The sequence below is a fragment of the Zea mays genome, chromosome 1 (genome assembly GCF_902167145.1).
Source record: "Zea mays cultivar B73 chromosome 1, Zm-B73-REFERENCE-NAM-5.0, whole genome shotgun sequence".
Lineage (NCBI taxonomy): Eukaryota > Viridiplantae > Streptophyta > Magnoliopsida > Poales > Poaceae > Zea > Zea mays.
Window position 1 is genome coordinate 135,024,998 of NC_050096.1, and position 24,311 is coordinate 135,049,308.

Sequence of the window (24,311 nt, forward strand, 5' to 3'; positions counted from 1 at the left end):
CCAATCAATAGAGTTCTTTGCCTAATACAGATGGATTTATCTATCAACGGAGATCCTTGCATAATAGAGATCGACCTATCTCCTAGCCATATAGGCAGGATTCTAACACCAATCAACGGATATCCTTGTCTAATAGAGATCGATTTATCTATCAACAGAGATCCTTGCCTAATAGAGATTGATTTATCTATTCTAGCCATATAGGCAGAATTCTAGCAGAAATTATGATATACGTGATAGGCTAGAAGTAGCATCAATTGAAGAAAAGATTGTCCAACATCGATTGAGATGATTTGGACGTCCAACGGAGACCTTCAGAAGCACCGGTTCGTAGTGAGATCCTAAGGCACGATAACAATGGGAAGAGAGTGTTAGACTATGTGTGTGTGAGTGTGTGTGGGCCGGCACCACTGTTGGGCTGCCGGCCCATTAGGGTTAGGGTTGAGTCTATATATTGTACCCATTCTCTATGCAATATCATTCACTTTCATATTCTTACATGGTATCAGAGGATTAGGGTTTTTCTTCCTCCCACTCCACAGCCGCCACCTCCTCCCAGCCACCACCGGCTTCCGCGTCGCCGCCCCGGGAGGCTCATCCAACCCTCCCGGGGCGGCCCTTCTCCCAGCAGCAGCCGCCGCCAGCCATGCCCCACCGCGTCGCTGCCCTCCTCCTCCTCCCGCTCGCTGCCGCGTCGGAGGCGCCGGGACCGGCGGCTGAGGCCGCGCTGCTGGAGCGGCACGAGGTGCAGCTCGCCAAGCTAGAGGAGGTGGCGGAGTCGCTTGCGAGGTCCGTCCACGCGCTCGAGTCCGCGCTTGCCAGATCCGCGGACCCGGATCCCTCGCAGCCTGTTGCCCTGGCGGCGGCCGTCGGGGACCGTCCCACGGCCGCGTCTTCGTCTTCTCCGCCCGCGCTGCTCGAGCTCGAGGCGAGTGCCGCGTCACCGCGCTCCTCGTCTACCTTTCGCCGCGGAGCCGCCAACATTTGTCGTCTCTTGCGCTGCTCGCCACTGCGGCCGCCTCTCCAGCCGCCGCTCCCCAGCAGCTCCCGCCTCCTCCCCTCTCTCTCCAGCCGCCGATGCCCTGCAGCCGCCGCTGCTCCCTCCCCGGCGCCCGCGCCCATCGCCCCGCGACGCTCCGCGTCCTCCCACCGCGGCTGAGCGCATCCGGCATTCCAGCCGCCGCCGCCGCGTACCTGCAGGCTGCCGCCGCCGCCATAGCCGCTGGCAACGCCGCAAAGCACAGGCCCTGCCGCTGCGGACGACCTTCTCCGGGCCGGCGCGACCACCCGCCTCCTCACTGCTGCCGCAACACCTCTACTATGGCCTGCGCCATCTCGCAGCACCCCCACTCTGGTCTGGCACCATCTGGCAGCCGCCGTCCTTGTAGCCCTCCCTCTGTCCGCCGCGGCCGGCCCCGATGCTCCTCGGCGCTAGCGCGCTTCCCCAGCCACGGCGCGACAGCCCCTCACCGCAGGCACCCCCGGCAGCGGCTTGCTCTCCTCATACGCTGTCGACTCCCTATCCATGTACGAGCAGGCGCCTGCGCTGCTCACCCCTCCCTCCTGAGGCTCTACAGCGTCGCCCGGATCCGCGCCGCCGCCGCGTCCTCTGACTGCGCCGTCACCGAGCAGTGCCTCCTCACGCTTCTCTTGTCACCAGCGTCACCCATCCCCTGCCAAGTCCGACGCAGGCCCCTGCCTGGCTGGAACCGCCCTGTCGCCCTCCCCTTCCTCGCCTTCGTTGGATCCGTCGCTGCCGCGGCCTTCTCGGCCGGATCCACGTTGTTGCGTCCTTCTCGGCTCGATCAGCCGTCCCTTTGGCTGGATCGTGTCTCCCCGTCCGGATCCGTCGCTGCCGTGGCCTTCCCGGCCGGATCCGACATTCCCCTTCTTTTCTGCCGCGGGCGCGGACACCTTGACCAGCGCAGCCGCGTGCGCTGCTGTCGGCCTCCCTGGCGGGGCTCCTTGACGTCTGGTCGATCGAAGAAGCAGGAAGGTCGGCCTGCCGGTGCCCTTTTGTTGTGTCGCCCTGCCGATCGTTGACGCTCGAACGTCGACCCCTCCCGAAGATCAGGCTTTTGTTGCGCGTCTTCCGACCGCGACCACCTCGACTTCGGCTACCTCGGCATCTAGGGGCTATCGTCTTCTTAGAGCACACAACAGTCTCTACTCCAGCCGCAACATTCGCACCATCACGACGCTGCGACTGCGGGGGGATTTCAACCCGTCGGCTCCTACCTTCGGCCTCTATTCCAGTCTCATCGTGTGTGGTGCCCCCGTTGCGACTGCAGGGGGATGTTAGACTATGTGTGTGTGAGTGTGTGTGGGCCGGCACCACTGTTGGGCTGTCGGCCCATTAGGGTTAGGGTTGAGTCTATATATTGTACCCATTCTCTATGCAATATCATTCACTTTCATATTCTTACAGAGAGGAAGAGAAAGGACAAAGTTAACATGAAAAAAAGGCAGTAGAAAGAGACTTGAAAGGGTCAAATATACCCACAAAAATTAGCTTGAATAGAAGTGCATGAAAAACAGCTATTCATATGCCTGAACCTTAACTTGTGGGTTCTATTAGGTTTTTAACTCTAGGCTACTTGTGGGTTCTGTTGGTTTTAACTCTAGCCTACCCCAACTTGCTTGGGACTAAAATGCTTTGTTGTTGTTGTGACTTAGAGTGAAATCAATATTCTGCTCCATCTATTTACCTTCGAAAGTTATAAACAACATTAATAATTCAAAGAATACATAATTTAATAAGGCAAAGAAATAAAGAAAAACAAAATATGCAATTGTAAAATCATACTCCCATGGTGGTGAAGTGTCATTGCTCCATATCCCTTGTAGATTGGAAATTTGGGTTCCAGGCCTTGAGCACGAAATGAGTAGATAACGACCAAACTGAAACAGAAGTTCCACAAGAGAAGGGTCTTCATTGTCTTTGAAAGTTACAATTCTTTCTACCGTAGGCTTCACAAAACTATTAAGGGATGTCAATCTGGTGCAGCCAGATATTTGAAAACCATAATCCGATACATTAGCACCCTGAGAACTAGTCTCTGCTGACTGAACTAGCCTACTCCTCCGAAGATCATAATTAGAGCCTTGTGATAGTTGCAAGGAAACACGCTGGAAAAGAGTCTGGTAATCATCAATGTGGTAGGCTTTTAGTTGTGAATATGACGTTCTCCTAGCAATACTTAATGTCGTAAAAGCAGACACTGTTGGATCCAGTTTAGATTCTGAAGGTTTGATGAATGCACTTTGAAATGAAGTGGTGGCTGCAAGAAGTAAAACAACAGAGTCGGCACAATCAAGTTTCAGCATGTTATCATTCAATACTTCCACTGTGCTATTGGCACCATTTATCTGCAGATAAAGAATCGCAGAAAATTTAATTCCAATAGGTTGATCAGCAGCAGTCTTGATCTCTTCAGGCCTTTGGCCTGGACAGCTACCCTCCATGATTATTTCATTTGCATGTGTTACACGAATCTTGTGGTCTAGTGGACTAGTTAAAGACACTGTGAAAGAGACATTTCCTGGTTTATTTGCAGAGATCTTAGTCACAATGACTTGATGTGGGTTTGAGGAGAAATGTTCCCTTGTGTAGACTATATCCCCAACAGTATATGTGACGGTGACTGTTGCAGTGTGAAGATCTAGCTCTCGTCTGTAATTTGTGTACTTGATGTCCTCACCAAAGACCAGATCAATATCCCCAAGAGGTTGAAAGACCTTCAATAGAAACATAGGTAATATTTCAACTTGGTAGTGTCTCCATTTTTTTGTGCAGTTATACAATCCTTTTATCGACCTAAAAGTACAACACATACCTGTGTTTGGTCACCAGATAGATCATATGCAGCAGATGTGGCTTCAGGGTACTTTCCGTTCTCAACAAGGCTCCTTACTTTAGAAAGAACAGCAGGTGCATTGGGATTTGTATAATTACCAGGTCCACCTGTCCATAGAGTGTCATCTGCACCAACATTTTTTTCTTTGAGATGTTCACAGACATTTTTAAACAAAGCAATCAGCTAAAAAATAAAGGTAATTACAAATATTTTTACAGAACCGAGTATATGAGATGTGACTTTGGTACTAAAATTAGTGAGGATGTAAATGTAAGTTTGGGAAGCCAGGTAGTACCAAAGAAGGACATCTTCCATTATTTGGGATCGATGCTACAGAGAGATGTTAGCCATAGAATCAAAGCGGGGTGGATGAAATGAAGTCAAGCATCAGAAGTCCTATGCGACAAGAGAGTGTCACAGAAGTTGAAAGGCAAGTTCTACAGGACAGCGATTAGGCCTGCTATGTTATATGGGGTTGTGTGTTGGCCTACTAAGAGACGACATATCCAATAACTAAGTGTCATAGAGAAGCGTATGTTGCGTTGGATATGTGGGTACACAAGATTGGACCGAGTGAGAAACGATGACATATGCGATCGGCTAGGAGTAGCGCTAATTGAAGAAAAGCTTATTCAACACCGGTTGAGATGGTTTGGCATGTCCCCCGGAGACCCCCAAAGGCACCGGTGCATAGAGGCATCATAAGACGGAACAATAATGTGAAGAGAGGTAGAGGTCGACCAAACTTGACATGGGAGGAGGCAATCAAAAGGGACTTGAAGGAATGGAATATCCTAACGGAGTTGTGTTTGGATAGAAGTGCTTGGAAAGAAGCTATCCACGTGCCCGAACCGTGATTAGGCCTTTTTCATTTTAGTGCTCTCAAAAGCTTTTCCCCTCCCCTTTCTCTCTCTTTCTCTTTTTGGTGATATCTTGTTGGGTTTCAACTCTAGCCTACCCCAACTTGCTTGGGACTAAAAGGCTATGTTGATGTTGATGGACAAATATTTTTACAGAAATGTGAAACATAGATTTCAAATTAACCAAAACCTAAACCTGGTTGTGGTGCCTAGGGCTGAGTCTTATAACTTCTCAGCCTGGTGGTGCAACACAATCCAGGAAGTGTCGGAAGACTTAAGTAAAGGCCTAAACTCTCATCATCCTCATGGCTTAGGAGGCTTGGATGCACCGCAACTCCTGCATGTTCAACGGTGTACACCCTAACATCCAGGTGCTCCTCCAAACAGTGGCAAACAAGAGCTCCTTCTGGTGCTTGGCTGGGGCCTCCAAACTCCAGGAGCTGCTCTCCAGGTCGCTAGCACTGGCTGCTTAGGCATGGTGGTTCTCGGTCTAGTTCCTTTGTTTTTTTCTGGAAATAGTTATTTAGATTCTTTTTGTTGTGGGTGTGTAGGCGTGTGTTTGTGCTTACATTTTGGACTCCCTAATCTTTTGTACTCTTCCTTCTTTTCCAGAACCGAAGATACGGATGACATCAAGGGAGCCCTTACAGTTCCAGTTCTCTTTTGAGTGTCTGCAACTGTGGGGTTTGGTGGATGAAGTGGTGCTGCAGCAAAAGGTGCCAGATCAATATGTTTGGAAGTTAAACCAATCTAGACTTTACATAAGTCAGCCTATGCTGCTTTCTTAATTGGTACTATTAAGTTTGACCCTTGGAGAGATTTGGAAAACTTAGGCACCCCCCATTGTAAGTTCTTTATTTGGATGGTTTTCCATAACCGTTTGTGGACCACAGATCGCCTTGCCAAGAGAGGACTGACCCATCCAGAGGCTTGCCCTCTGTGTGATCAGGCTGAGGAGTCTATTCACCACCTCCCGGTCGGTTGTGTCCACACTTGTCAAATTTGGGCCAAAATCTTTCAGCACCTAGGGCTTCTAGCTCTAACGCCAACTCATGTATCATATCGATTCTCTAAATGGTGGTGGAGGACAATCTAGGCAGTTCCCAAGGAAATGAGAAAGGGTCTTAACTCCTTGATAATTTTGGTGGCTTGGGAAATTTGGAAACACCGCAACTCATGTGTGTTTGAAAATGCTACACCAAGCATCTAGGAGGTACTCAAGGATGTGCGCTGAAGGCGCTCTATGGTGTAAGGCTAGAGCAAAAAGCTCCAGGAGCTCTTGGTCAGGGCATCGGGCATGGAGTTTTAAGTGTCCCTCTGGTTGAACCTTTTATTTTTGCGGCGCATCTGTTTTAGGCACTATAGTGGGGGTGTTGTTCTTGTACTCTAGTTGGGTCTATCCTGACTCTTCTATTTCTTTTTCTACCTCAAATGAAATGGCACGCAGCTCTCCGGCATAGTTCTTAAAAAAAGATACTCGTACACACAAGGTTTCTCTAACATTCTCCCTCTAATCCTTGTGTTCCACACTGATCCTGACCATTCGATCTTTGCAATGAACTCCTAGATCGAACTTGACCTAATGCCTTACTTAGAAGGTTAGCGAGCTGGTCTTTGGTGCTGACAAAATCAGCAGAGAAGCTCCCATTCTCCAAGCACTCGTGGATGAAGTAGTACAAAATGTCGATATGCTTGCTTCGCTCATGGAAGATTGGATTCTTGCTGAGTGCCAACGCAGATAAGATGTGCATCTTCAGCTTCAAGGTGGCAGCTTCCTTTCCTATAAGGTCGCCCAACAACCGTGCCACCCAAATGGCTTGGCTTGTCGGTGTTGTTTTCATAGCCAACCAATTTGGCCTATCATGTGCCACGCGGATAAACGAGGTCAAGGTCAACAATGTTAGCGAAGTAGTGTATTAGACGTTTCACCCATGTGCTCCACTGTGGGATGCTCCATGAAGTGTCTGACATAATCCAATACGAATGTGTCGGCGTTTCGACCCCGGGGGGTCCCTGGACCGACGAGTAAATTGTCGCTGCGTGTCCCAGCCCAGATGGGTCGGCGCGAGACGAAACACAAGGGGGAACAATAAGGGGAACCGCGGCCTCGTGTTGTCCTGTGCCCAGGGCGGATGTGCTTGCAGTAGGGGGTTACAAGCGTTCGCGAGGGAGAGAGAGAGAGCCTGTGCGTCAGCCCGTCCTCCCGCGCGGCCACCTTTTCGTACGAGGGCCCTGGACCTTCCTTTTATAGATGTAAGGAGAGGGTCCAGGTGTACAATGGGGAGCGTAGCAATGTGCTAACGTGTCTAGCAGAGAGGAGCCAGAGTCCTATGTACATGCCAACGTGGCTGTTGGAGAGGTGTTGCTGCCCTGTTCATGTGATGTTGTGGCCGTCGGAGGAGCGCTTGAGCCCTGTAGGAGCACAGTTGTCGGAGCTGTCGGGTCCTTGCTGACGTCTCCTTGCTTCCGTAAGGGGCTGAGAACCGCCGTCGTCATGGAGCACGCGGGGTGCCATCATTACTTGTTTACCGGGGCGAGCCAGATGGGACGCCGGTCTTGTTCCTCGTAGCCTGAGCTAGCTAGGGGTAGGGTAATGATGGGCCCTCCTGTAACGTGGTCGGTCCGAGCCCGAAGTCGGGCGAGGCGGTGACTCCTCCGAGGTCAAGGCTGAGTCCGAGCCCTGGGGTCAGGCGAGGCGGAGACCGTCCTCCGAGGTCGAGGTTGAGTCCGAGCCCTGGGGTCGGGCGAGGCGGAGACCGTCTTCCGAGGTCGAGGTGGAGTCCGAGCCCTGGGGTCGGGCGAGGCGGAGACCGTCTTCCGGAGTCGAGGTTGAGTCCGAGCCCTGGGGTCGGGCGAGGCGGAGACCGTCTTCCGAGGTCGAGGTGGAGTCCGAGCCCTGGGGTCGGGCGAGGCGGAGCTTCCTATGGCGCCTGAGGTTGGACTTGGCTGCTGTCAGCCTCACTCTGGCGAGTGGCACAGCAGTCGGAGCAGGGCAGGCGGCGCTGTTTTCCTGTCAGGTCAGTCAGCGGAGGGGCGAAGTGACTGCGGTCACTTCGACTTTGTCGACTGAGGAGCGCGCGTCAGGATAAGGTGTCAGGCGATCCTTGCATTAAATGCTCCTGCGATCCGGTCTGGTGAGGCGATCTGGCTAAGGTTGCTTCTCTGCGAAGCCTGCCCGAGCTGGGCCTCGGGCGAGTCGAAGGTGCGCCCGTTGCTTGAGGAGGCCCTCGGGCGAGGCGTGAATCCACCTGGGTCTGTTGTTCCTGCCCGAGGCTGGGCTCGTGCGAGGCGAGATCGTGTCCCTTGAGTGAGCGGAGCTTTGACCTGTATTGCGCCCCAGGCCTCTGCAGCTTTGTACTGATGGTGGTTACCAGCCGAGATTAGGAGTTTTGGAGGTACCCCTAATTATGGTCCCCGACAGTAGCCCCCGAGCCTCAAAGGGAGTGTTGGTACTCGCTTGGAGGCTTTGTCGCACTTTTTTGCAAGGGGACCGGCCTTTCTCGGTTGCATTTCGTTCCGGTGGGTGCGCGCGAGTGCACCCGCCGGGTGTAGCCCCCGAGGCCTCGGAGGAGTGGTTTGACCCCTCCGAGGTCTTAGCGCTTTTCGTGACGCCTCGGCCGGTCTGGTTGTTCCCTCATGCGAACTGGTCGTGGCCCGGGTGCATAGTCAGGTTCCGAGTTCTCGGGCTGGTATGTTGACGCTGTCAACGGTTTGGCCGGAGCCGGGTTTGCGAGAGCAGTCCCCGAGCCTCTGCACAGAGCGAGAGGACGGTCAAGGACCGACTCGGCTTTTATCATACGCCCCTTCGTCGCCTTTCCGCAAGGAGGAGGGGGGGAAAGCGCCATGTTGCCCTCGGAGGGCGCCGAACATGGTGTCTCCAGTGAGTTGCTAACGGGTGATCCGAGTGGACGCACGTGCCCCGTTCGATAAGGGTCGGCTAGTGGCCCAGAGGCGCGCTCCAAAAGTACCTGCAGGTGATTTGCCAGACCCGGTCCCGTTTGATAGGGTCCGAGGGCTCGATGCCTCACTTGATGGGATTCCGTTACAGAATCGCTCCTGCCGGTCTCGGAAATGTCCTAGGGTACCTCGGGAGCGTAGCCCGAGCCTCGGCCATGTATCGGACGTACCTAGAGTCATCCCTCGCTCTGCGTGTTCTGAGGCGGCTGTCAAACCCTTCGGGGGGGCCAGCCTTCGAACCCCTGATTAGTAGTAGGCGCGGAGCCCGAGTGGCCTGAGGCGGCTGTCGAACCCTTCCGAGGGGCCAGCCTTCGAACCTCTGACCAGTAGTGGGCGCGGAGCCCGAGTGCTCTGAGGCGGCTGTCGAACCCTTCCGAGGGGCCAGCCTTCGAACCTCTGATCAGTAGGAGGGCTCGGGGCCCGCTTCCTTCGCGGAGAAGGATCCCTTTCAGAGTATCCCCTTTCCCGGTCCCTGTAGCAAGAGAGAGAAAGGGGAAGAGGAAAAGGATACGAATTTGAACGACGTGGCGCACCTTTTTTTGACGCGGTCATCATGGCGGAGGTGAAGCGTCGCCCGCTTCGCCTGCCAAAGGTGCCGCCTGCCCTGCCGCAGAGTTAATGCGACGAGACGAGTGGTTCGCGGGGCAGCCGTTGTACATGCGCGAGCCGTTCGAGGAACGGAACACGGGCGCGTCGTCTTAACGTCGTGGGAGAGGGCTCTCTCGCTGTCCCAGGAGGGGACGTGAGCCTGCAGACGATTTGACTGCTGCTTCCGCCCGCCTGCCGCCGCCATTACTGTCGGTCCACTTTTGGCCATATCGACCGTCGCGCCTTCTCCCGCGGCTGACTGACCCGTGACCGATGTGCTCGGTTGGCACTGTTGGGTCATGCGCAGGGTTGCCTCAAGTCGCGGCACCGGTTCCGCAGTCGAGAAGGCGCGGTACTGGCGCAAGTGGCGGTGCAGTTTCTCGCACGTAGTAACCGGCGCGCCGGTTACATGACGTGTGGGCCTGAGCCTCCATGCTGGACGCGTCGAAGTCGAAAAGGTGCGTCCCCTTGGTGCAGTTGCATGCCGCCTGCATGGCGGTCCGCCCTTTCACCCGCTAGTTTGGGCGAAAGTGGAGGAGTGCTTGTAACCGCTGGGTAGTTACGCGCTCCGCGCGCGGCGGTTTGGCTTCTTCTGTCCTGGGCCAGCTCGCATGACGCGTGGGACCCAGCCCCCATGTCGTAGGGGGAGGACCTTGGAGCGTGTTGGTGAAGACTCAGTCCGCGACGACTGAGGACGCAAGTGGGGAGAGTCGCCTTTAAAAAGGGGGCGACCCCCTTGGATGGCAGCCATGCCTTCGCACTCCCCTTTATGCATTGCGCCCTTCCACCTTCCGAGCCCCCGGATGGGGAGCGTCCGCGTTGCTTTCGTCTTGCTGTCGTTGGAGGAAGTTGGTACCTTTCAGCCATCGCTCGGCTTCAAGGATTTTCATCAGGCAGCCCGGCTGCATCCCCTCGCCGATGGTCACCCAAGACGGTGACCACCAGTTTGATGGTGGGGAGAAGCAAGCCGGGCTGCGGCCTCTGCCCCGCCCTCAGCTTCAAGGATCTTCATCATCCTTGCTGGGGCGGAGGGCGAGGCGAGCCGGGGCCTGCCTTCGCGTGGGCTGGCGTCCCGCTTCTTCCTCCAGCTTCTGGGGGTGGAAACCATCCTCCAGCTCTGCGGGGGAGGCGCCCTCCAGCCATGCCGGGGAAGGCGAACTGCTGCTGCCCAGCCAGGGTGCAACATTCCGTCCTTTGTCCGGGCGACGGTGGTCAGCCGCACCGGGGGGGTCTCCCAACACGTCGTATGCCGCGAGGGCGGTACTCGTGTTCTGGGACGGTCCCATTCTCGTTTTCGTGGCGAGGACGGGAGTGAGGACCTGCCGGTGCGCTTTGGGGCGGCCAGCGCCCGCTGGTGCGGTGTTGGTGGGCAGGTGGACGCCGCCGTCGGCGCTGAGGTGGTGGCAGCTGGAGAAAGCTTCTCCGCCGACGAGACCGTCAGCGCTACCCGCGGACCGACCTCCGGCTCTTTGGCTTTAATGTCTGGTTCTCGTCCCTTGAGTGGGGACGCGAACGAGAGCCTTCCGGCGGCAGCGTCCGTCCTGGGACCATCGCTGCTGCTGCAGAGGTCGCTGGCGAGTCACCGGAGTTTGTCGTCCCGCAGGCTCTCCGATGTGGAGGTTGTTCATACCCGCGGGAGTGGAACCGGAGTTCCGTTTGTAATGGCACCTTGAGTGCCGGTGTCTGTTCATTGTGGCTGTCGGGGCCTGAACATCGAGGTATTTGAGCGCAATACCGTGTTTTTTCCTCATTTCGAGCACCAGGACTCGCTTGTCGGCTAGCTGAACCGCTTAACCAAGTGTGAGTTGCCCTGTGCGGAAGGTGACGAGTGAGGTATCCGTATCCCGGAGGCGTAGGAGTCCCTCGGCTCGGTCGGCCTTGCCGCCCGGGGCTTCTCTTGCTCAGTTAAAGAAAACCCTCGGCCGCTCTGCGATGAGCCGGAGCCAGAGGCAGCGGTGTCAGCGTGGACAGAGGCGGAGTCGGCTGGAGAAGAAGACTTCGTCGGCCCAGGAGCACGTAACTTCCCAGGCCGAGGAGGTGTAGCAGCGGCGGCTGGAACCTGGCCGGGACCAACGCCGGAGTCGGGTTGCCGAGGCCATGAGCCGGGCTGATGTCCTCGGGGGACAGCTGGCTGAGGCTACGGAGCGGCTGGTCGAGCCGTCTGCTCGGGCCGGGTTCCTGGAGGAGACCCCGGCGGCGACGGCTCAGGCGCGATGTTGACATCTTCCTTCGAGGTGGAGATCCTTCGCCTGTGTCGCCGTCCGAGGCCGGGTCGGATTCCGCCGAAAGTGGAGTTGACGCCGAGGGTGCTGCTGCTCCCCCTATTGATGTCTGAATCTGCAGGACCAGTTTGTCTGTAGTATGCGTATGTTTTTGCGGCCGTCGAGGCCCGAACATACCGTCGTCGTGTTGTGAAGCTGTGTTTCTTTTTCCCCTTGTTTCGAGTATCAGGACTTGTTCGTCGGTAGCAGAATCGTTTATCCGAGCGAGAGTTGCTTTTCACGGAAGGTGATGAGTGAGGTATCCGTATCCCGGAGGCGTAGGAGTCCCTCGGCTCGGTCGGCCTTGCCGCTTACGTGTACTCTTAGTCGTTCGTAGGATTCTGTTATCGATATAGTCGAGAAGGCACGAAAAATCGTTTCGGCAGAAAAGTTTTCGAGCGTTAAGACTTGTTCGGTCAGCGGAATCGCTTATCCGAGCGTGAGTTACTTATCGCAGAAGGTGATGAGTGAGGTATCCGTATCCCGGAGGCGTAGGAGTCCCTCGGCTCGGTCGACCTTGCCGCTTACGTGTACTCCGTCGTTTTCAGGATCCCACTATCGAAGTAGTCGAAAAGCACGAAAGATGTTCTGGCAGAAAGACTTTTTCCGAGGAAAATTTTGACGCAGAGGGGGTTCCCCCCTTCTAGCCCCCGAGGGAGGGTTGGGCTTTGCCGAGGCAAGCCTGACCCTTCCTTGATGGTTAGACTTTATTTGCGTATGTAAACGAGGTGTATGAACGACTTGAAAACATCTTAAGGGTAAAAGCGACGTAGCTGTCGGATGTTCCAAGCGTTGTTGTAGACCTCGCCTTGACTGTTGGCCAGCTTGTATGTTCCGGGCTTCAAAATCTTGGCGATGATGAATGGTCCCTCACAGGGAGGCGTGAGCTTGTGGCGCCCTTGGGCGTCTTGTCGTAGCCGAAGCACTAAGTCCCCCACCTGGGAGGTCTCGGGACCGAACCCCTCGGGCGTGGTAGCGTCGCAGAGACTGTTGATACCTTGCCGAGTGTAGTAAGGCCATGTCCCGAGCCTCTTCCAGCTGGTCCAGTGAGTCTTCTCGGCTGGACTGGTTGCTTCGGTCGTCGTACGCCCTCGTTCTCGGGGAACCGTATTTTAAGTCTGTGGGCAAGATAGCCTCGGCCCCATAGACTAGAAAGAACGGCGTGAAGCCCGTGGCTCGGCTTGGCGTCGTCCTCAGACTCCAGACCACCGAGGGGAGTTCCTTCATCCATCGTCTGTCGAACTTGTTGAGGTCATTGTAGATCCTTGGCTTGAGTCCCTGCAGAATCATGTCGTTGGCACGCTCTACCTGCCCATTCGTCATGGGGTGAGCTACGGCGGCCCAGTCCACCCAGATGTGGTGGTCCTCGCAGAAGTCCAGGAACTTTCTGCCAGTGAACTGGGTGCCGTTGTCGATGATGATGGAGTTCGGGACCCCGAAGCGATGGATGATGTTGGTGAAGAACGCCACCGTCTGTTCGGACCTGATGCTGTTTAGGGGTCGGACCTCAATCCACTTGGAGAATTTGTCGATAGCGACCAGCAGGTGCGTGTAGCCCCCGGGTGCCTTCTGCAAGGGACCTACGAGGTCCAGACCCCACACAGCAAACGGTCAGGTGATGGGTATTGTTTGCAAGGCCTGAGCGGGCAGGTGTGTCTGTCTTGCGTAGAATTGACACCCTTGGCAGGTGCGTACAATCCTAATGGCGTCGGCCACCGCGGTTGGCCAGTAGAAACCCTGTCGGAAGGCGTTTCCAACGAGGGCCCGAGGTGCTGCGTGGTGACCGCAAGCCCCCGAGTGTATTTCTTGCAATAGCTCCTGACCTTCGGCGATGGATATGCATCGCTGGAGGATGCCTGAGGGGCTGCGGTGATAGAGCTCCTTTCCGTCACCCAGCAAGACGAACGACTTGGCGCGCCGCGCCAGTCGCCGAGCATCGGCTCTGTCGAGGGGTAGCTCTCCTCGGTGGAGATATTGCAGGTACGGGTCTGCCAGTTTCGATTAGGCGTGACCCCATTCCGCTCTTCCTCGACGCGCAGTGCCTCACCCTCGGGGGCCGAGGGTGCCTCGGGCTGGGCCGAGGCCTCCTCGGGCTCGGGCGTGTCGTCGGTCTTAACGGAGGGTTGATGTAGGTCTCGGGAGAAGACGTCCGGAGGAATCGTTGTCCGCCCCGAGGCTATCGTAGCCAGCTCGTCCGCAGTCTCGTTGTATCGTCGAGCGATGTGGTTGAGCTCGAGCCCGTAGAACTTGTCCTCCAGGCGCCGAACCTCGTCGCAGTAGGCTTCCATCTTCGGGTCGCGGCAATGGGAGTTCTTCATGACTTGATCGATGACAAGCTGCGAGTCGCCACGAGCGTCGAGGCGCCGGACCCCTAGCTCGATGGCGATGCGCAACCCGTTGACCAGAGCCTCGTACTCGGCCACGTTGTTGGACGCCGGGAAATGGAGGCACAGCACGTAGCGGAGGTGCTTCCCGAGGGGCGAGATGAAGAGCAGGCCCGCGCCCGCTCCTGTCTTCATCAGCGACCCGTCGAAAAACATGGTCCAGAGTTCCGGTTGGATCGGAGCTGCTGGAAGCTGGGTGTCGACCCATTCAGCCACAAAGTCCGCCAAGACTTGGGACTTGATGGCCTTCCGAGGAGCGAACGAGATTTTCTCGCCCATGATCTCCACTGCCCACTTTGCAATCCTACCCGAGGCCTCTCGGCACTGGATGATCTCCCCCAGGGGGAAGGATGACACCACAGTCACCGGATGAGACTCGAAGTAGTGTCGCAACTTTCGCCGCGTCAGAATTACCGCGTACAGTAGCTTCTGAATTTGCGGGTAGCGGATTTTGGTCTCGGACAGTACCTCACTGATGAAGTAGATCGGCCTCTGGACGGGCAATACATGCCCCTCTTCTCGTCTCTCGACTACGATCGCGGCGCTGACCACCTGAGTGGTTGCGGCTACGTAGATCAAGAGGGCTTCTCCGGCAGCGGGGGGCACCAAGATGAGCGTGCTTGAAAGGAGCGCATTTAAGTTCCCGAGGGCTTCCTCGGCCTCAGGGATCCAAGTGAAGCGCTCGGTCTTCCTTAGGAGGCGGTACAGAGGTAGGCCTCTTTCGCCGAGGCGCGAGATGAAACGGCTCAGAGCCGCAAGGCATCCCATGACCCTCTGTACTCCTTTCAAGTCTTTGATGGGCCCCATGTTGGTGATGGCTGCGATTTTCTTCGGGTTGGCCTCGATGCCCCGCTCGGAGACGATGAACCCCAGGAGCATGCCTCGGGGGACTCCGAAGACACACTTCTCCGGATTGAGTTTTACGCCTTTCGCCTTGAGACACTTGAATGTCGTTTCAAGGTCGGAGAGGTGGTCGGAGGCTTTCCTCGTCTTGACTACGATGTCATCGACGTAAGCCTCGATCGTTCGACCAATGTGCTCTCCGAACACGTGGTTCATGCACCTTTGGTATGTCGCACCCGCATTCCTCAAACTGAACGGCATAGTAATATAGCAGTACATGCCAAAAGGTGTGATGAAAGAAGTCGCGAGCTGGTCGGACTCTTTCATCCTGATTTGGTGATACCCTGAGTAGGCATCGAGGAACGATAGGGTTTCGCACCCAGCAGTGGAATCCACGATTTGATCGATGCGAGGCAGAGGGTAAGGAACTTTCGGACATGCTTTGTTTAGACCAGTGTAGTCTACACACATCCGTCATTTCCCGCCTTTCTTTTTCACAAGCACAGGGTTGGCTAGCCATTCGGGATGGAATACCTCTTTGATGAACCCTGCAGCCATCAGCTTGTGGATCTCCTCGCCTATGGCTCTGCGCTTTTCTTCGTCGAATCGGCGCAGAGGCTGCTTCACGGGTCGGGCTCCAGCTCGGATATCCAGCGAGTGCTCGGCGACATCCCTCGGTATGTCAGGCATGTCCGAGGGACTCCACGCAAAAACCTCGGCGTTCGCGCGGAGAAAGTCGACGAGAACTGCTTCCTATTTGGGGTCGAGCTCGGAGCCGATCCGGACTTGCTTGGAGGTGTCGTCGCTAGGGTCGAGAGGGACGGACTTAACCGCCTCAGCTGACTCAAAGTTGCCGGTGTGGCGCTTCGCATCTGGCACCTCCTTGGAGAGGCTCTCTAGGTCGGCGATGAGGGCCTCGGATTCGGCGAGGGCCTCGGCGTACTCCACGCACTCCACATCGCATTCGTACGCGTGTCGGTACGTGGAGCCGACGGTGATGACCCCGTTGGGGCCCGGCATCTTGAGCTTGAGGTAGGTGTAGTTGGGGACGGCCATGAACTTGGCGTAGCATGGTCTCCCCAGCACTGCGTGGTAGGTTCCTCGGAACCCGACCACCTCGAACGTGAGGGTTTCCTTTCGGAAGTTGGAGGGAGTCCCGAAGCAGACGGGCAGATCGAGTTGCCCAAGGGTTTGGACACGTTTCCCGGGGATGATCCCGTGAAAGGGCGCCGCACCGGCCCGGATCGTGGACAGACCGATCTGCATGAGCCCGAGGGTCTCGGCGTAGATGATGTTGAGGCTGCTGCCTCCGTCCATGAGGACCTTGGTAAGCCTGACGTTGCCGATGACGGGATAGACAACGAGCGGGTACTTTCCCGGGCTCGGCACGCGGTCGGGGTGGTCGACTTGGTCGAAGGTGATGGGCTTGTCGGACCAGTCTAGGTAGACTGGCGCCGCCACCTTCACCGAGCAGACCTCCCGGCGCTCTTGCTTGCGGTGCCGAGCTGAGGCGTTCGCCACTTGCCCACCGTAGATCATGAAGCAGTCGTGGACCTCGGGGAACTCCTCTGCCTTGTGACCCTCCTTCATGTCGTTGTTGTGGGCTCTGCCACCTTCCGCCGGGGGCCCGGCCTTGTGGAAGTAGCGCCGAAGCATAACGCACTCCTCAAGGGTGTGCTTGACGGGACCCTGATGATAGGGGCACGACTCCTTGAGCATCTTGTCGAATAGGTTGGCGCCTACGAGAGGCTTCCGAGGGTTCCTGTGCCCGGCGGCGGCGACAAGGTCTGCGTCAGCGGCGTCGCGTTTCGCTTGCGACTTCTTCTTGCCCTTCTTCTTGGTGCCGCGCTGAGCGGACGCCTCGGGGACGTCTTCCGGCTGGCGCCCCTGAGGCTGCTTGTCCTTCCGGAAGATGGCCTCGACCGCCTCCTGGCCAGAGGCGAACTTGGTGGCGATGTCCATCAGCTCGCTCGCCCTGGTGGGAGTCTTGCGACCCAGCTTGCTCACCAGGTCGCGGCAAGTGGTGCCGGCGAGGAACGCGCCGATGACATCCGAGTCGGTGATGTTGGGCAGCTCGGTGCGCTGCTTCGAAAATCGCCGGATGTAGTCCCGCAGGGATTCTCCCGGCTGCTGGCGGCAGCTTCGAAGATCCCAGGAGTTCCAAGGGCGCACGTATGTGCCCTGAAAGTTGCCGGCGAAGGCTTTGACCAGGTCGTCCCAGTTGGAGATCTGCGCAGGGGGCAGATGCTCCAGCCAGGCTCAGGCGGCGTCGGAGAGGAACAGGGGGAGGTTGCGGATGATGAGGTTATCATCGTCCGTTCCACCCAGCTGGCAGGCCAGTCGGTAGTCCGCGAGCCACAGTTCCGGCCTTGTCTCCCCCGAGTACTTGGTGATGGTAGTCGGGGTTAGGAACCGGGTTGGGAACGGCGCCCGTCGTATGGCCCGGCTGAAAGCTTGCGGACCGGGTGGTTCGGACGAGGGCTCCGATCCTCCCCGCTGTCGTAGCGTCCCCCACGCCTGGGGTGGTAGCCTCGACGCACCTTCTCGTCGAGGTGGGCTCGACGGTCGCGGCGGTGGTGCTCGTTGCCGAGGCGACCCGGGGCCGCAGGCGCTGTGTTCCGCGTGCGCCCGGTGTGGACCGAGGCTTCCCTCATGAATTGGGAAGTCGCGGCGCGATGCTCCGGGGGGTACCCCTGCCTTCGGGAGGCAGAGCTTTCGGCCCGTCGGACCGCGGCATCCTCCAGGAGATTCTTGAGCTCTCCCTGGATACGCCGCCCCTCGGTGGTAGATGGTTCCGGCATCGCTCGGAGTAGTATTGCTGCTGCAGCCAGGTTCTGGCCGACCCCACTGGAAGCCGGGGGCAGCCTTGCCCTGGCATCGTCGGCGATGCGGTGCTGGACGTCCTGGGCCAGATGACGCGCTTCTCCGGCTGGTGCTCGGCCTGCCCACTCCTGCCCGATATTCTGCCGGAGCTGCACAAGTTGTCCTGCTTCCTCGTCGAGCCTGGCCTGCATCTCGCGGATTTGCTCGAGCTGTGCGTCCTGACCCCCCGCAGGGACTGGGACCACAGCTAGCTCCCGAAGGATGTCAACGCGAGGCGCAGGCCTAGGGGGATCACCGTTCTCCGGCATACCAAGGTGGTTGCCTTCGTCGAGACCCCCTAGATCGACGTGGAAACATTCGCGACTTGGACCATAGTCCTCGTCATCAAGGCTGTGGCCATCATCGGAGCAATCGGAGAGGAAGTAGTCACATGCGGTCATGAAGTCCCGCATGGCACTGGGGTCACCGAGCCCGGAGAAATCCCAACCAGAGTCGGGCTCGTCATCTTCCTCGGAACCCGGGGGCCCGTAGGTCGAGACGGTCGTCAGTCGGTCCCAGGTTGACCACATATGGTACCTCGGAAGGTTAGGATATGCCTTTATGAAAGCGTCCACCGAAGCGGGATCGCTTGGTGGGTCGGAGCTGAATCTAAAAGGCACAGGATGGAAAACGGACGGTACCTCTTGATCGACGGATGGTGACGAAGTCGCGTCAGGGACGGACTGCACCGTTATCTCAGGTACGAGGCTAACGCCCAGCAAGTCCTTCGCGAGCGTGCTGGCGTCGTCCGTCTGCTTGGGGTTGGCGTGTTGCGGGGAAACGACGCTCGTCTTCGTCTTAGACGCGAGGTCAACGTCCGCTGTGTCCCCCGTTGGGGCGCCGGCGCCGTCGACTCGCTCGACAGCCAACGAGGTGTCGCCTCCTGCTTGGCCATGGCTGCCCTGCCTCCTCCTCCGTCGGCAGGGAAGGTGACGGGACGGACCCGGATGTTGCTCTTCCGCCACGTGGGGAAGACGTCGTCGATTCCGCCGCCGTCGGGTGGGCTGACGGCCGCCATTGTCGTTGTCGCGCGGCGGAGGAAGGAGTACCATGTCGTAGCTGCCGTCGAGGGACATGAACTCAAGACTCCCGAAACGGAGCATCGTCCCAGGTTGGAGAGGTTGCTGGAGACTACCCATCTGGAGCTTGACGGGAAGCTGTTCGTCAACACGCAGCAGGCCCCTACCTGTCACGCCAACTGTCGGCGTTTCGACCCCGGGGGGTCCCTGGACCGACGAGTAAATTGTCGCTGCGTGTCCCAGCCCAGATGGGTTGGCACGAGACGGAACACAAGGGGGAACAATAAGAGGAACCGCGGCCTCGTGTTGTCCTGCACCCAGGGCGGATGCGCTTGCAGTAGGGGGTTACAAGCGTTCGCGAGGGAGAGAGAGAGAGAGCCTGTGCGTCAGCCCGTCCTCCCGCGCGGCCACCTTTTCGTACGAGGGCCCTAGACCTTCCTTTTATAGATGTAAGGAGAGGGTCCAGGTGTACAACGGGGGGCGTAGCAATGTGCTAACGTGTCTAGCAGAGAGGAGCCAGAGTCCTATGTACATGCCGACGTGGCTGTTGGAGAGGTGTTGCTGCCCTGTTCATGTGATGTCGTGGCCGTCGGAGGAGCGCTTGAGCCCTGTAGGAGCACAGCTGTCGGAGCTGTCGGGTCCTTGCTGACGTCTCCTTGCTTCCGTAAGGGGCTGAGAACCGCCGTCGTCATGGAGCACGCGGGGTGCCATCATTACTTGTTTACCGGGGCGAGCCAGATGGGACGCCGGTCTTGTTCCCCGTAGCCTGAGCTAGCTAGGGGTAGGGTAATGATGGGCCCTCCTGTAACGTGGTCGGTCCGAGCCCGAGGTCGGGTGAGGCGGTGACTCCTCCGAGGTCGAGGCTGAGTCCGAGCCCTGGGGTCGGGCGAGGCGGAGACCGTCCTCCGAGGTCGAGGTTGAGTCCGAGCCCTGGGTCGGGCGAGGCGGAGACCGTCTTCCGAGGTCGAGGTGGAGTCCGAGCCCTGGGGTCGGACGAGGCGGAGACCGTCTTCCGGAGTCGAGGTTGAGTCCGAGCCCTGGGGTCGGGCGAGGCGGAGACCGTCTTCCGAGGTCAAGGTGGAGTCCGAGCCCTGGGGTCGGGCGAGGCGGAGCTTCCTATGGCGCCTGAGGTTGGACTTGGCTGCTGTCAGCCTCACTCTGGCGAGTGGCACAACAGTCGGAGCAGGGCAGGCGGCGCTGTTTTCCTGTCAGGTCAGTCAGCGGAGGGGCGAAGTGACTGCGGTCACTTCGACTTTGTCGACTGAGGAGCGCGCGTCAGGATAAGGTATCAGGCGATCCTTGCATTAAATGCTCCTGCGATCCGGTCGGCTGGTGAGGCGATCTGGCCAAGGTTGCTTCTCTGCGAAGCCTGCCCGAGCTGGGCCTCGGGCGAGTCGAAGGTGCGCCCGTTGCTTGAGGAGGCCCTCAGGCGAGGCGTGAATCCACCTGGGTCTGTTGTTCCTGCCCGAGGCTGGGCTTGGGCGAGGCGAGATCGTGTCCCTTGAGTGGGCGGAGCTTTGACCTGTATTGCGCCCATTAGGCCTTTGCAGCTTTGTGCTGATGGTGGTTACCAGCCGAGATTAGGAGTCTTGGAGGTACCCTTAATTATGGTCCCCGACAGAATGCGAGATGAGGTCGCATGTGGAGAAGGTACCGTAGACTCATGATGATCCGCCAGCACATGGTTGCATCAACCTCCTTTGTCGTGCTCTCCCAACTCAGTTTAAGTCGCTCCCGATGGTGTGTGTTAGCGCCCGAGGAAGGCCATACCCCTGGTTGCCGCCAAGACGCGCTAAAGAGTCCCACTTCGAGAGACTAATTTTGGGGAGCAGGACCCCTTCTCCTAGGGCCCCAAGTCCAAGTGACCTCCCCTAGCCCCAATCAAGGGAGGGAGCTGACTCTAAGTGACATTGTATAGAAGACTCCAGATAAAGATGACTCCCCAAACTGCTAGAAGACCCGGTGGCCTACCGGGTCTCTTACACGGTAAGAGGTTTGAGCCTAAGATGACTCCCCAAACTGCTAGAAGTCCTGGTGGCCTACCGGGTCTCTTACACGGTAAGAGGTTTGAGCCTCCTAGCAACTCAAGACATCTAGGGGTAAAATATTCCCAAGTCCCTAAGGCACCTTGTGCCATGGGGAACTAACCTGAAAACAAGTTTTGGGGCCCCCATGCCCCAAAGCAGTCACGGTACTTGAGTCCTTAGGGTATCACGTGCCCCGAGGCACTTGTTAGTATAAAGTCCTTAGGGCCCCTTGTGTCCCAAGTACTTGTTGGTATAAGTCCTTAGGGCATCACATGCCCCGAGGCTCTTGTTAGTCTATGCCTCTTGAGCCCCTCACGTCCCGGGACGCTTATAATAAGTAAAGATGTGCTAGGGGCACTCCGACCCCTGAACACATACAACACTTGGCCACTCAGGGCCCTCCATTGACCTAAAAGCTCCTAGGGTTCCTGACCTCATACCCCAAGGTCGGTCAAAGCCCAGGTCCTCTAGGGCCCCAAAGGTGTTAAAAGCTCAAGGCAGCTAAGTGTAACCATGTCTCATGATAGAAGAATGTGTCAGACCCATCAGGGATAGTACGACGCCGAGACATGGACCCCACATCTAGGCAGATGAGGATAAGATCATAGCAAAACATTAATAGATAAATCTCGGATACAACACATTAAATGTGTGATAGATGACATTACAGGCCTGACTAAATGTGCTGACATACGACTTAGGTTGTACGTTGTAGGGCACTCGAGACCACTACACGGTATGTGAATCGATCTTGTAGCCACATGTGTACTGGCTACCAATTACATCATGCCAAGTGGCTCGAGCCTCAATGTTCGTAGGCGCAGATTATCATACTTGTCCCTATTACCGGTATGGCGATCATCTCTGGAAGGGATGACTCTGGTACAGCCACAGCTTCACCCTGACACACTCTCATGGGAGCAGGTGTATGTGATGCCACTATGCAGGTGTGCCCTCACATTTAATACCATATCTACTTAGGCAATCATGTCGGTTACCAGGGAATGGTAAAAACACTATTGCTATGACTAGGCAGTACATCGATACTTTCATGTAATAAAAGGTGTGAAAGAACGTACTAAGCTCCTATTACGGTGTATCCGCACCATTAAGACACTTGTCCTCACTCTAGGCAGGACCCGAGAAGATCACCTCAATAGGAATAATTACATTGGCGCATGCCTGGTCTACATCACATGACTACAAGGTAGAAGACCTGCAATTATACAAGGCAACAATGGGACATGGGCAGTTGGTCCGATGACAAGTACGGCCCGCATGTAGACCACACATCTAAGCTCAACCACACCCTTGGACTATAAAGGGGGGATAGAACAACATTTAAGTGGACTTCAGTCAATTCACCCACTCCAGGACAACTCCATTCATTTGGATCGATCTAGGAAATAATACATCCATCAAGGATCTCCTTGGCCATGTAACTTATCCCAAAAGAAATAATACATCCATCAAAGAGGACGTAGGGTATTACATATACTATGACTCAAACCTCTATAAAAATTCGTGTGTATAAGACATAGATGTCATGACTTCGTAGACATACTCTACGGTGCCAGGACTCGCTCTCTACTCCCCTTGATGTGTTTTCTCTAGTACTCTTGGTACCTGGTATTTTCAATACAATAGTGTGGGTGAGGAATTGTGGGTTGCTTCTATTTCCCTTTGAATCACCACCAATTTCTTGTAGATCAAAGAATAAATATAGAGAGCACATGATTTTCAGTGCTTCGTGCCAAATAACAGTCGCCACCGTGGAGAAGAAAACCAGAGAGAAAATAAAAGGAACCTTCGGATGAGGAGCTCGTCTTAGGACGAAGAGCAACACCAGCCACCGCTGGTGAACGGGAGTCATCACGCCTGTGATTAGGAGCCATCGTGACTGTGATCTGCCAAGGAGAGGTGCTACGAGATCGAGAATCAAGCGGGTGGTTTTGGAAAGAGAAGCGTCAGAGAGGCTTTTGACAGGGCTGCAGCAAATGACCCTTGGTCTCCTGTAGCCGGCCCGACAAAAGAAAGAAGCCAGTGAAACAAATAACAATAGCATAACCTAGTCAGATTTGATGACCTGTTCGGACGACCAGTCAAAATTAATCGCCGATTAGTTAGACGCTAGGACGACTATCCTAATCGGGTCGCTAGACCTGATCGTGGCCGCTAGGACGACTCTCCTGATCGGGTCGCTAAACCTGATCATGACCTACCAATCGACCTGCCCGACTAATCACGAGTGATCGCAATTAGTCAGACAACTTGAAAACATTATGTGCTAAACATGTTTTGACCTGTAACACAAACCGTTTATGGCTATATATAACCCACCCTAAGGGACCTTCTACAATGTGGAATAAAAATAGAAGCTTTCAGATATCAAAAAAAGAAGACACGAGAGGCCATGATCTACAAATATGTGAAAAATGTAGAAAAAAATGAACTCAATAATTCTGATTTCTGAGAAACGAACATATAAGAACAGTAATATCAGTGCAAGGCCTAGGATGCTTTGTTAACATCCACTTGCCTAGACTAGCGCCAATGCTAACATGGGGCCTGTTTGGGCATGCTTCAAACCATGTTTTTTAGCTACGTCCCATGTTTATCAGCAAACGGGTTGAGAGAGCGCCTAGACAGGTGCTCCAAGTTTTTTTAGAGCTACTCCATGCTCCATGGTGGAGTTTCAACAGATTATGTGTAGCAGTCATACACAGACCTGAGCCAGAATTGTTTCATAGTAACATATCATCTGTGACTCAAACAGACACCTAGAATTACGCCGAGAATGTGCAATTGATCGTAATTATCCAAATAAATCAACAACAACACAAGATCAAACGAGACCCGCTCATGAAATGAGTTATAATTAAGAAGTCCTTTTCGCTCCAAATTAACTGATCCACGGCTAAATAGAGAGCAAAGAAGTCAACTACAGAGAACCAAAGCGGTGGCTTACGGTTAAGCTGGAGCCTCTCAGATTCGACGCAGCCCCAGACCATGGCGCCTAGGCGGCCGTTCCCGATCGGCGCTGCGTCGGTGAAGTACTTAGCCGGGGAGCCGAAGACCACCTTGAGCGGCCGCGCCTCTTCATCCGCCAGCCATCCGGCCGCCGCGGCAGCGGCCTCAACCTCCGACGGACGGCGTACCCAGACCCACTCGGCGCCGGCGTCGGAGCCGCAATCATTGTCACTGTCCATGGGTGGGACCGACCGGCCGAGGAGTACAGCTAGAAGCCTAGATGCAAGTGAGCAAAGCGGTCGTGTCCAGAACTTCACATAAGAGCGAGGGGCAACGGCTGGACTTCTTCGATCGTACCGCCGTTATGATATATTGTAACTACCGTATACTCTATTTTAAACTTTTATATATAAAAAGTATCATCTAAAATTTTGTGTCCCCTATTTTTAACATTTTATTGAAGACAACCTTAATTACAATTGTATTTAGGACGATAATAGATCGCGATTTAAATATTTCTTCACAATTTTAATTTTTAGGGTTTTGAATTAATTTTAATTCAAAAATAAATATAAATAGAGCATAATCCTAATTCGATTCGATCCTTAGATTTTTTATGTAAAATTTAGAGCACATTGTCACATAAATGTGCATCGCTATGATTTCTTTTATATCACTAGATA

General features: G+C 55.6%; 1 protein-coding gene across 2 annotated transcripts in view; it reads right to left on the reverse strand.

Moving 5' to 3' along the window:
* LOC103638898 (alpha-L-fucosidase 2) overlaps positions 1-23,990 on the reverse strand; it is a 45,892-nt gene extending 21,902 nt beyond the window's left edge. For both annotated transcript variants that reach the window (XM_008661686.4, XM_008661695.4), the window contains exons 1-3: positions 23,627-23,990; positions 3,837-3,982; positions 2,807-3,738 (exon numbers count right to left, since the gene is read on the reverse strand). In XM_008661686.4, coding sequence (XP_008659908.1) covers positions 2,807-3,738; positions 3,837-3,982; positions 23,627-23,867 — 1,319 coding nt within the window. In that variant the 5' untranslated portion in view covers positions 23,868-23,990. The remainder of the gene's footprint in view (positions 1-2,806; positions 3,739-3,836; positions 3,983-23,626) is intronic.
* Positions 23,991-24,311: the final 321 nt, after the last annotated feature.